Below are 12,920 nucleotides of genomic sequence, written 5' to 3' on the forward strand. Positions count from 1 at the left end.
AGAGCTTGCACTTTATGTGTTCATAACAATGTTAATTTCATTAAATTAATAATTGTTCATGAAATAATAAAAAAAGAAGTTCAGAGTCACAAAAGAATGGCAAAGGTTCACTGCAATATCTCACTAAATTAAAGGGTGAACTTACCTTAGGAGATGCGTGAACTCTGAAGTCACTCAGAGGAGTTTAGTGGTCAGGGTGTTGCCGAGGAGACCTGCTGAGCTGAAGCCACCATGTGGCTCTATAGCAGGAGGGAAGATTTCAGGCAAGTTTTAACAGGCAGAGGTTTCTAGAGAGAGTGAGGTAAGGACACACCATATAGGCACTTCCAGAGAGAACAATATAGCTCTTATAGAGTCTAAGTTTTTAAAGGATTTGGGTCCCTTTGTTCTTGACTCAATTTCTCATACCTCCCCCCCCCACATGGTTTATTACCCCTTTGCATAACCCTCAGCAATTTTTCTTTGTGAGGATAGCAATGACCTGGTCACAGGGGAGAGTCATGAAGACCTGGTCACAAGAGATAAGGTCTTGAAGCAATAGTTCCCTTAATGGGTTATAATTAACTATGTCTGAAGGAGTTTTGATGAGCCAGTACCCATTTTCCTGATGCTTATCTGCTTTGATAAAGTTTTATGTTATCCTCAGTCCCGTGACTTGTGGACTTTCCTTGATGACTATGTCTGATGTTCATCCTGTAAGTTACTGCCCTTTAGTGTCCCCCCTCTACCCACCTGCTCATAACTAAACTACCCACCTAACAAGAGTGAGATAATGGGAAGGAGATCTGATATTTGGAAAGATGTGGGGACTCTAGGACTTAGGTTGCCTTGTATGTGGCTGTCTCTTGGAAGGCATCCATTTGTAATGAGGTCAATGATTGAAAATTGAATGGATCAACAAAGACAAATCTATGAAAACAGTAATCTCCCCAATGCATGAGAAGCTATAGAACATTTTCCAAAGAGAGGATGATAGAAAAGTAGGAACAGAAGCCAAGAGGAGGGTATTCTGAGGCTGAGATTAGTAAGAGTAGAGATACAAATGGACTCACATTTGAATTAAAGGTGGAAGCCAAGCTGGGATCCACTAACTCCCAGGTATCTAGTATAATCTTAGAAGTCCAAGAAATTACCTCAATAATTTCTGTTTTCATTTCAATAAAAATCTTTTAAAAATTAAAATAAACATTTCAAGTATGAGCGGAATACTTGTATTGATGATTGTATTTGCCCACATTTGGGAGCAAAACTACTTTGGGTCAAGGCAACAACAACAACAACAACAAAAACAAACAAGCAAACAAAAAAACCAGCAGAGATGGACTTCATAAATGAACGATGTTTTCCTGCCCAGTATAAAGTAGGTGATGACAGGGAATAAAATGCAAGGGAAAATCTCATTGCCATTTGAGTAAGAAGAGTGGAGAGAAAACTGATTCTTTACACTAGCAGAGTAGGCATGTTGGACTTAAAAGCACCTGCGCCTTAGCAGACAATACTTCCACACTCCAAGCAGCATTTTAACTTCCAAAACACAACATCATCTCTCAATTGAATTAATGTTGTTATTTTGAACTTTATTAGTATATGTATTGGTGTGCATGATCTGTCATTTTGGTTTTGCTTTATAGTTACATAAAAAATCTAACTCTAAGGAGACTCTGCTTAGCTTTGTGTTAACATATATATAAACATTGTAATAAAAATAAGTCAACACTGTAGAAGCTACAAGAAGATCTTTTTCCTTTGAAAATATTCAACACATTTCTTTCTCAAGTTTAAGAAATCCTCCTATAGGAGTAAGGAAGATACTTAAAAAAATGGCAGGCTCCATCAAAAGTGATTTAAATAACCAACATTTTGCTATTCCCTCTGCCTTTTATTTCTGATACCATTTCAAACATTTATTTCTAGAATGCCTGCCAGATTCTCATGGCCCGTCTTCAGCCCATCATCAGAAAAAAAACCTTAAAGGAAAATGGGAAGAATGGGTGAGTGTTTCTTTTATTATCCCAGCCAGGAAGAGGCAAGGACATCCACATGGGAATGAGTCATAGATGTGTGGGCTGACAGGTGGCAACCATTCAAGAATACTGATGTGCTGGGAGCCATTAGCCAAGTAGGTATGACAATTTCCTTGCCAGCGTACCCCATGTTGCAGTGACATTGCATGTAGGTGACCTTGCTCAAGGACCAGGGCGGATTAGGGTGTTCCCGGTTTAGGATAATCGGGTTTAGGGCGTTCCAGGTTTAAGATTATTCCTGCTGGGAATAGGGCGTATCCTGCTGCCTGAGTTCCCCTTGAGTTCTCACGGGATTCAGACAGTATTTTTTGGGAGACAGAAGCCCAGTGGACGTGGATTTTGGGCAGAGAACGTGGATTTCCCCAGAACGTGATTGTAGACGGCTGGTGTGAGTTCGGGAATAAAGAGTTGCTGTTTGAATCTACAAGCTGTGTGGTGGCTCGTGATTTTGTGCCCAGCCAGACTGCGGCACTGATGTATTAGCATTTACTTCTACCTTACAGAGCAGGTAAAAGAGATACCCATGTTCATTGCCACCTGGTTCTATTTCAGAGCTTAATATCTTATAGAACACAATAGCAGCATGAGCTCAGAAGTCAAACCCCAGGGGTGTTGCCCATGTGCCGTAGCTATGGCAGCAGGGCCAGGGTCTCAGGCTTTGGTGTTCTCACCTGTGCAATGGAGAAAACAGCAATGCTAAGATCAAAGGATTGCTCTATTTTTAATAGTTGTTACTACAATTACCATTATTAATATTGTTGCCTGCCCCTATCCAGTTGCAGGGAAGATGACATAATCTTATAGTAAGTCAGTTGGTCAAATTAGTGCAAGGTGAAAATCCAAATATATATATATATATATATATATATATCTCCTATGTGCATACCTAAATACATAACTACATAAAAATGTAGTCTACCCCTCTCCCTAATCTGTGAAAAATATTAAATTTTTACACTGTGCAACACAATTTGGATAATACCAGAACACAGCTGTCTGTTATTTTTCCCTAGCAAATTGTGACCCATAGCTCATACTCAGTCTTGAGTCTCACTACAGATAAATGTAGGTACAGAGCCCCATGTAAACAAGAGACAAGCCCAGAATGGATGGGTGTTGTAAATTACTTTCCCTAAACTTATACTTTCTTTTTAACTAATCATCTCTTTCAGATTACACAAGCTTTTGAAGAATCCATCAGTCTCTCAGCAACTGGATATTTCAAGTAAAGGACATTATTACTTTGGCTAATATTATACTTGGGCAGGGGTGATGTGGTGTGGGTGTTAATCCTATAGTCAAGGGATCTCTGGAGATGGGGAAGGAGATGAGTGTTTGGACCAGGAGCAGGGGAATAATCCAGAGCCTCCTTGGGGAAGGGCAGACACCAGTCCATCTCCTCCTGAATCTGCAGCAATTCTCTTATAGCCCTGATCACAGTCCCCTCACAAGAGAAGGAGAAGCAGACCTCCAGCCACAGAATGGGGCACAGGGTCTGCAGCCTTCTGCCCTGTAGTATAGGACCCCACACAGCCAGGTGACCAGATCACTAATCAAGAAAGTACCTTTTCTTTTTAAATTCCATTCCTGATTTCTTTTCTCAGAGGCTTCCAGACAAATATGGACTGGGAGAAGGAGGAAGGTGATGCATTTCCATATTTTGTTTATGGAGCATCCTGTTCTGAGGTTGAAATTGACTGTCTGACTGGAGCTCATAAGGTAAAAAGCAACATTTATATGTGCCATCTTTATAGAAAGTAATATGTTTCCTATACTGTAAATAATAACTAACTTGATCCTCCAGGTGGAAGCAATAGGGACAGATATATAACTTTAGTTTTTAAAAAATCTACTTTAAATAAGTTATACTGTCCATTATATCTTTTCTCTTGGTGTAGCTCCTTAGAACTGACATCTTCATGGATGCTGCTTTCAGCATAAACCCAGCCCTGGATATTGGACAGGTATGTACCTTCCCCACAGAGACTTTTAGTCAATCCTATTTAAGAGGAATTCATACAGAATACAATTCTCCAGAATCATGCAAACCTTGTTCATACCTCATGCAAATATCTTGCAACATATATTATTATTACACACATCATACACACGTGCATACACATACAGATAGATAAAATACTGTAAGAAAATTCAAGAAAAAGTTAACAATAGATGTCTTCATTTCAGGAATATATATGATTTATTTTGCTTTGTAAGTCTCCATGCTTTCTAATTTTTCTCCAAGGAATATTAAGTTTATAATTAAAACATTATACAGGTCCATAGTAATTAAGTTACGTTAGGGCTTATATTAATATTGAATTTAAACATTGCACGATTTGGGGAAATAAAATAGAAAAATGTTTAAACACAGTTTTTCCCCTTTGCTGAATTTAATTCTGATTCATATCTCACAAATAAATAAAATTAACTCACCCAAATCTTTTAAACTTGGAGTTAAAAACCTTTCCAGTTGTTGGGGAAGCTCTGTTTTTTCCAAGTTTGTTTCTCAAAGTGGGGCCAACAGACCAAAGCATCAGCCCACATCAAACCTGCTCACCAGCTCCCAGGTGAGGCCAAGGTGACTGGTCCCTAGTGTGCACCTTAGTAGCAATTTGGAGACTGAATATCTTGGCATTCAACCCCGAGAATTTTGTGGAGCTTTCATCTGCCAGTCTCATTCTACCATCCTAAATCCTAAGGAACTAGTTTGCCTAGCATGACCAATGGACTTTATAAGGAATAATTTTGTTGACTCATCAGTGCTTCTCAAACTGTGGTCCTCAGTCTCTCTATACCCAAAGCAACTATAGTGTTTCTGGCCCACTTCAGGTTCAGTCGTGCTCATCATAACTTTGGTAGACTAGGAATTGAAATTTGTGCACAATGTGGATCTTAAATTTGTAAAGTTTGAGAACTACAACTAGTCCCAGACCCTGGTCCACCTATCCTTTTTTTTTCTTCCTACTCCCAGCTAATTCCTGCCTCTTTATTGCTTTTGTAAAGGAAAATGGGAGATACTGTAATTAGTAAAAATTCTACATTTGCCCCATCAGAAAAGGAAAGAAAAACAGAAGTGGTAGACTGAATCCTTTGGGCTTTTATCTTTTCCTTTAGAGACACTGTCATTTCCTAAAGTAGCATTTAAATGTGCTTACCTCATTCCAAAATTTGAAGTTTCGGTAAAAACTCAAGCCATAATTCTCCTTCAAGTTTTATAACCTCTAGACAGGTACTTCCTTTGAAAAAAACCTTTATCTCAGAGCATAATAACTTACAAAGAAAGCAACATGACTTCCAACCCACCATGTTTAACATTGATCTCACCATAGTAGTTTATAAAGGGAAGCAAAGAATCCAGATATTAATATCTACTACAGTGTCCTGGCTCCATTTATTCTAGTTCATGCTCCTTTCATGGTAGCTTCTTTTCTATCTAATCCACAGACATTTATTGAGAACTCTATGTACCAGGCACTGTGCTGAGAACAGAATAGAAGTAGACCCGGCCTCAGATTGCTTAAAAGTGAGGGGGAGGTGGATAACAAGTATTCAAGGTGCAGTGAGCCTGGGAGATACACCCAGAGGAGGAGGAATATCCTGAGAGTGGTCATTTTCACCTGGAACTTAAAGGGTGAGGAGGAGTGAATAGGGGTTTGCCAGGTAAACAAGTTGAGGTGGACAGGTGTGAAGAGAATCAGGAGAAGCTGCATTTACAAAGACTTGGAGGTGGGAAAGAACTGGGTGGGTTTGAGAAACTACCTGGAACTTGGGCAAGCATCAGGTTACATGGGGTACCTGAGGATGAGGCCAGGCAAGGTGGAGGCACCTTTCTGAGGACCCTTTGTAAAGTCCATTGCAATATGTTCAAGAAAGGCTCACTGTGGTGAGGAACTTTACTTCCTTTCATACTGGGATATTTTTTCAACCAATATCATCCAAATCTCACATATGAAATTTCTGACTCTAGGTTGAGGGAGCATTTATCCAGGGCATGGGATTTTATACCATAGAGGAGCTGAAATACTCCCCAGAAGGTGTGCTTCATTCTCGGGGTCCAGATGACTACAAAATCCCTACTGTCACTGAGATACCAGAAGAATTTTATGTCACTTTTGTGCATTCCCAAAATCCCATTGCCATCTATTCATCCAAGGTAAGAACTTGAGACCTCTGTATTGGCCGGGTCCACCATAACCAAATACCACAGGCTGGGTGGCTAAAACAACAAATTGACTTTCTCACGCTTCTGGAATCTGGACAGTTGAGATTGGGATGTTGGCAAGGTTGGTTTCTTCTGAATCCTCTCTACTCAGCTTGTAAATAGCTTTTCTCCTCCTTCCTATTTCTTCACATTGCATTCCCTCTATGCCCCTATGGGTCCTAATTTTCCTATCTTATAGGGACACCTTTGGACTAGAGCCACCCCAAATGACCTCATTTAATCATCTCTTTAAAGACCCTATCTGCAAAAAACAGTCACATTCTTACCAACTGGGGATGAGAACTGTTTTAGTCAGCTTTTTCATTGCTGTAACTAGGAGATCTGACCAGAACAATTTTAAAGGTAGAAAGTTTATTTAGGGCTCACAGTTTCAGAGGTCTTAGTCCATAGAAGGCAACTCCATTCCACGGGGCTCAAGGTGAGACAGAACATCATGGCAGAAGAGTGTGACGGAGGGAAACAGCTCACATGATGATCAGGAAGCAAAAAGAAACTCCACTAGCCAGATACAAATATATAGCCCTGAGCCATGGCCCAATTCCTCCTGAAGCCACATCCTACCACTTCAGGTACCACTCAGTCAGGGGATTAACTCACTGATTGAGTTAAGAGTCTTACAACCCAATCATTTTTCCTCTGAGCCTTCATTCTTGCATTGTGTGAGCTTTTGGAGGACACCTCACACCCAAATTATAAGAAGGACTTCAACATATGAATTTGAGGAAAGATAAATTCAACCCCTTGAAAAACCTCCTCTTAGAAGAACTTTTGAAAGGATTCCCAGAACTGTTTTGAATTTGTTTGTTCCTTTGAATTGCAAATCCCCCCAAAAGAAAACAAGCTCTCTCAGAGTAATGCTCAACATCTTCAGAATCCTGAGTCCTCTTCATTCTTGAGATATGAAAGAAATCTAAATCAAATAAGAAAGGTCAAGGAGAGCAGAACGTCTTGGCTCCTTAGGCTAAGTGCCACCAGAAGACAAACTGACCTTGCAGGCAAATTACATCAGCCCAGATGTAATATGGGCTTTTCTGCTGCTCAAGGTCTAGCCACCTTGCTACCAGACCTCCTCATCATCTCAGAGGACCCTCTCTCACTAGCCCCACTTCTCCCTCCATATTTTCTGAGAGTAACCTGGTTTTTGAAAACCAAAGCAAGGAAACACTCTTGTCTGCTCCCAGCCTTTGTCCAATTTCTCCACCAAGGTCCTGGCCAAGAAACCACAGACCAGACTACCTAAGGAAAGAAAGAAGAAATATCAGTACAAAAAGCTTTGGTGAATCATTCAAAATATAATGTTAATTCACATCCATCTAAAGCCCAAGTGAAAAGGAGCAACCGTGTCACTGTCCCCAAGCCCATCTACAAAGATTTTGGTCATTTTGTTTTGGCTTTGAGTTAAAACAAGATGACCCAGAGGCAGGATTAGAGAATCCTAGAGGGCAACCAGGGACTTTGGTCTTCAGGACTTTACCTGAGAAGGAGAACAGGAGATTTTAACTGCTAGATATCCTGGTGTCCTGGAACATTTTTATCAGCTACTCTCAGGAGCACCTACACACAAAGAATTGCTGTGAGGGAGTTCAACCCAATAATCCAGATGCACTCCACTATAGGGGGCATTAAAGCCAGAAAGGGAGAACATGCGTGCATGGCCTGTGTGTGTGTGTGTGTGTGTGTGTGTGTGTGTGTGTCTACACAAATTAGTCCTAAAAGAACTGTACATTTCTAACTGCCAGTTGTACCTCTCTCAGGGATTGGGTGAGGCCGGAATGTTCTTGGGATCCTCTGTATTGTTTGCCATATATGATGCAGTGACTGCTGCCCGTGGAGAGAGGGGGCTGAGCAAGACCTTTGCCATAAATAGCCCAGCAACTCCTGAATTGATTCGGATGACTTGTGTGGATCAGTTTACTGACATGGTAAGGGAGGTTCCTGTAGGAATTGCTCCTTACAAGGATCTTCAGGTCCTTGGTTTGGATTTGATAACAATGACAAAATTAAATGAAAAAAATTTTTACTTCCACGTACCACTTCCAATATGCTTCAAAGCAATTGCAAAGTGAGCAAATCTCTTCAAATAACGATTGAATTATTTCAGACCCAAAAGATAAACACACTGAGCCAGAGCTAATAGAAGATGGATGTGGTAGGTTGCATCTTTAAACACTTTATCAAAATGCAGTTGGTGTAGCATTTTGATTAATTCAGTAACCAAATTATATTTACTAGATATCAGATCTGGTCTATTACACAGAATGTATTTGTTAAGTAAACTAAGAAAAATAATTTAAATGAAAAATATCAGGTCCCTGGACACAACTTGATTTGCCTTATAATCACACAGTAATAAAACACAATTTCATTTGCCATTTGCTAAAAATATATCTCAAATTATCATCAGAAAGCATTTCTCTATTGAACTGCTTACTGCAGCATGAGTCTATCATATAAAATTAGATTGCACGTCATGCTTTGGAAATTACAGGGGCTTTGAACAAGATGCATCTTGTCCCAAACATAAGTCTAGGAGGATAAGGAGGTTTATGATTCAAGAATTGAAACAAATAGGAAAATTACATAATTTTGATAATGATAAAATATACATTGATTTTTCCCTTTTAAAAAAATATATTACTTTTAAATTATAACATTTTCCATGTAATAAAACTGTATTAAAAACTATCTTCCTTCTTTTGATCTTTTTTAGATTCCCAGAGATGACCCTTCAACATTTACACCTTGGTCCATCCATGTGTCTTAATCTTGTGTTTTCAAGAAAATGAAATAATATGTGATTAATCTTTTTTTAAAAGTCTCAAATCAAAGCAAAATATAGCTTCACTTCTGATTGTCAAAGATAATTTTAGCATTTTAAAAATATTATCTGTGGCTTAGGTACCTGCATGATTATGTTTTAGGATGCAAATTTTCACCAAAAGTATAATGAAACTCAGAAATATAAATTCTAATTTTAGTTTTTATTATCCTAAATATCTATATCACCATGATTTTAAAACATGGTAGAGTTTTCATTAACCTGGAACAACCCAAGAGAGACTACTCATGCTTTATTCTTCAGAAATCTGCTCAAAGCAGATTAAAATCTGTAAAATCATTCACACCAAAAACTATCAGGACTGTATTCCCCCAATGTCTCCTAAAAATAGCCAGCTCACATGTTAAAAAAACCCTGGTTTGCAGTGCTTGCCAATTCCCATGGTATAAATATTCCCACAATGGCAAATTCTAAGCCACCACTTTAGGAATCTAAATGTGGAGTTGGAAAGAAATGCTCATAATCAGCTCTTGTGAGTAGCTAAAGGCTGTTTCCAACACTGCATGTCCACCACAGTCCCAAGGCTCCTGTCAGTCCCATGTGATCTATTTAGAAGGGGCTTTAGGAAGAAGAAGCTACCCTGGTTTGGATGAAGTTTGTCACCAGTTCATGTGCTGGAAATTTAGTCCCCAGTGTGGTGGTGTTGAGGTAGTAGAACCTTTAAAAGAAAAGGCCTAGCAGAAGGTTATTGGGTCAAGACCACTAGTGTGAAGGGATTAATGCTGACCTCAAGGAATGGATTGGGTCTCATAGGAGTGGACAAGTTTCCACAAGAGCAGGTTCCTAAGAAACTGAGCTTTGCCCCTCCTCACTTCTTGATTCCTCTCTGGCCATGTGATCCTTTGCACAAGCTACCAATATGTGATGCCATCTGCCATGTTGTGACATAGCAGAGACCCTTACAAGATGCAATCATCCAGAACCGTGAGCCAAAATAAAAACCTCTTTTCTTTATAAAGAACCCAGCCTTGGGCATTTTTTATTGCAACAAAATACTAAGACTAAGGCACCATTCAAAGCCTCCAACTGGTCTGTACCCACCATGAGCCATGTACATGGTACTGTATCTTCCTACCTGGAAGGTCACACTGAGTAAAAGAAAATGATCTCAAATCACTCTTGAGTCCCTTGTTTTAGATTAGTGTCTGAAAGGTGAAATCAGAACCACTTTCCTTTTGCCATCAAAGGGGCACAAAGTCCTCAAGAGTCTTTTTTGGTTATTCCCTAGCTATTTTACATTGCCTTTCCTGCAGAAACGCAGTCTCATGCCAGTTATGGATTTTAGTTTACTGTGAGGTTTGAAAACACAAACAAACAAACTAAATCACTTCTGAGGGATCTGTGCAATAAGTATTAAAGCTCTGCATTTATTCAAGCTCTGTATACATTAACTTATTAATGTAATTTTGCAGTGGGAGGGTAAATGAGTAGCAATTGCTTATATGTGCATGAGATCAAATCAGAAGAAGAAAGGGCTGATAGTAGAAATAAAGGTTTGTTTTTTTTTTAAGAGAGAGAGAGAGGAGAGAGAGAGAAAGAATTTTAATATTTATTTTTTAGTTATTGGTGGACACAACATCTTTGTTTGTATGTGGTGCTGAGGATCGAACCCGGACCGCAAGCATGCCAGGCGAGCACACTACCGCTTAAGCCACATCCCCAGCCCAGAAATAAAGGTTTTTTCCAAAAAAAAAAGGAACAAAGGCAAGTGTCTCTTCTTCCAAGAGAAGTGTATATGTGCATGCTCGTATGCACCCTTGTACAAACTTAAGTGTGTACTTGAATTCATGCAATAATCTAGATTGCCTAGAACTTAATACACAAAAACACATGAGAGAATAATAAAAAATAAAAGTTCACTGGAAATATATTTTCTGTAATAAAATTGGAAGACATGTTTGTCACAAAAAATTAACTATAAAACTATTATATTTCATAGACTAAAGGGGCTAGGACCCTGGTAACTCAGAAATTGAGTTTTTATAAAATAAGTCTGATCATTCCAACAGTATAGAATTAACTGGAAGAATTGAGATGAGAAGTAGTTACAATACTGGTATGTTTTTAAACAATAACAAGTTTCAAACACAGGATTAATATTCTTATGCCTTAAAATGAAATTACTAATTAATAATATCTATTATGTTACATAATTAATCCATATTATTGATTGACATAAATATATGTCATTGTCTAATTTTAAAGTTATTGCATTGATAGTTGACTTTAAATTTAAGATGTAATTTTTTAACCAGTGGACTCAGCAAATGATCAAGGACTCCCAGAGATAAAAGCATATAATCCTAACTCTGGGCAAACTCTTAATTCTTATTACTTGTAGAAAATTATCATTCCTACTGCTTCATTTTGGAGCCAGTAAAATTTTGTCAAAAGAGAAATTCTGCGTAGCACTTGCTACATATACAGTTCTTCTCTTTTCATATCCATGGGCCCAAGGATGTCTTACTTCTCCTGGACAAAAGTTCACAATTAAACAGTTTTGTATCACCTTATGGAAACAAGGAAAATGGAGTTGAGTGAATACTGGTAAGGATGGATTTGATTTCAGTTTAGCACCTCGAACCTGCAGATGCTCAGATTTGGGGAATGGTCAAAAAGAAGGCTGGAGCAGGGCTCCACAGAGATCTCTGTTGTTTCCTTTAAGGAAAAATCTTAAATCCTCTGCACTTGATATGTTCAGTGATGTAAATTGGCCAATATTCTTCACACTACCAGGACACATAGTATTGCAGGTTGAGTTCTCCAGACACTGAGAAAGAGTTTGGGAAGCAGGACTTTTCCTAGAAATTGATACCCAGTAAAGAAAAGTTGAAAATGCAGAATTGGCCAGAGGAAGAGATTGAATTGCAGTGCAGTCCCCCAAAATACCATGAACCCAGCAGGGAGCGCTGGAGCAAGTAGTGCTCCACTGAGTTACAGACTGCAATGTACCTCCACATCACTCACTGGCAGGGCTCCCTCAGGAAGGGCACAACCTTGAGGAGGGAGGCTCTCCACCTTCAGGAGCTGGAGGCCAATGCTGACCCCACTCCCCAGCTGGGCCCAAGTGCTTTCTTCAGGGATCTGGTTGGCTTACCTCCATATCTACCACCCAGACCTATCAGTTATTCTTCCTGATTTGCCAGTTTATTATTTACATGCATATAAGTAGCAAATCACAGTTATACTTTGGATGAATTACTTTTATAGAAAAGATTAATTTTGCATTCAAAGAAATGCACAATACATATGAATATGTAATGTTTTTCTACCTTAAGTCATTACTTGCCCCAGAAATTCTATGTCCTAAATTTACTATATTCTTTCCTTACTCATTCAAAAGTATTCTATTAAATTCATTACAGCACACTGTGTAGGGTGCTGTTATTTATTACAAATAAAACTACAGAGCAAGTAGTTCTTCTTGAGATTCATTATCTGAAATTGACACTAATTAAAAAATTGACTCTGTCCGTATAAAAAAGTGACCAAGTGGAAATGTTAAAGATGATGACTATCTGCAGAGCTCTACACACCCAAGCCCTGAGTTAACAAAGATGGCCTGAAATCAGCATTGTAAGAAAGCAAAAATTTATTCTAAAAGATCACAGGAATACCCAAGGGTACTTCCAATGTTAATAGATGTTTAATATCAAATATTTCTCAAAAATTATAGTCGGGGCTGGGGATGTGGCTCAAGCGGTAGCGCGCTCGCCTGGCATGCGTGCGACCTGGGTTCGATCCTCAGCACCACATACAAACAAAGATGTTGTGTCCGCCAATAACTAAATAAATAAATAAATATTAATATTCTCTCTCAAAAAAAAAATAT

General features: G+C 38.9%; 1 protein-coding gene across 1 annotated transcript in view; it reads left to right on the forward strand.

The window, feature by feature from the left end:
* The window catches only part of LOC124094564 (aldehyde oxidase 4-like), a 62,964-nt gene extending 52,878 nt beyond the window's left edge, over positions 1–10,086 (forward strand). The window contains 8 exon segments of the mRNA XM_058580358.1: positions 1,915–1,959; positions 1,962–1,991; positions 3,197–3,249; positions 3,629–3,743; positions 3,923–3,988; positions 5,995–6,180; positions 8,004–8,171; positions 8,960–10,086. Coding sequence (XP_058436341.1) covers positions 1,915–1,959; positions 1,962–1,991; positions 3,197–3,249; positions 3,629–3,743; positions 3,923–3,988; positions 5,995–6,180; positions 8,004–8,171; positions 8,960–9,013 — 717 coding nt within the window. The 3' untranslated portion in view covers positions 9,014–10,086.
* The last annotated feature ends 2,834 nt before the right edge of the window (positions 10,087–12,920 follow it).

This window comes from Marmota monax, unplaced genomic scaffold (assembly GCF_021218885.2).
Source record: "Marmota monax isolate L192 unplaced genomic scaffold, Marmota_monax_Labrador192_F-V1.1 WCK01_AAM20220418_F8-fsc00007, whole genome shotgun sequence".
Lineage (NCBI taxonomy): Eukaryota > Metazoa > Chordata > Mammalia > Rodentia > Sciuridae > Marmota > Marmota monax.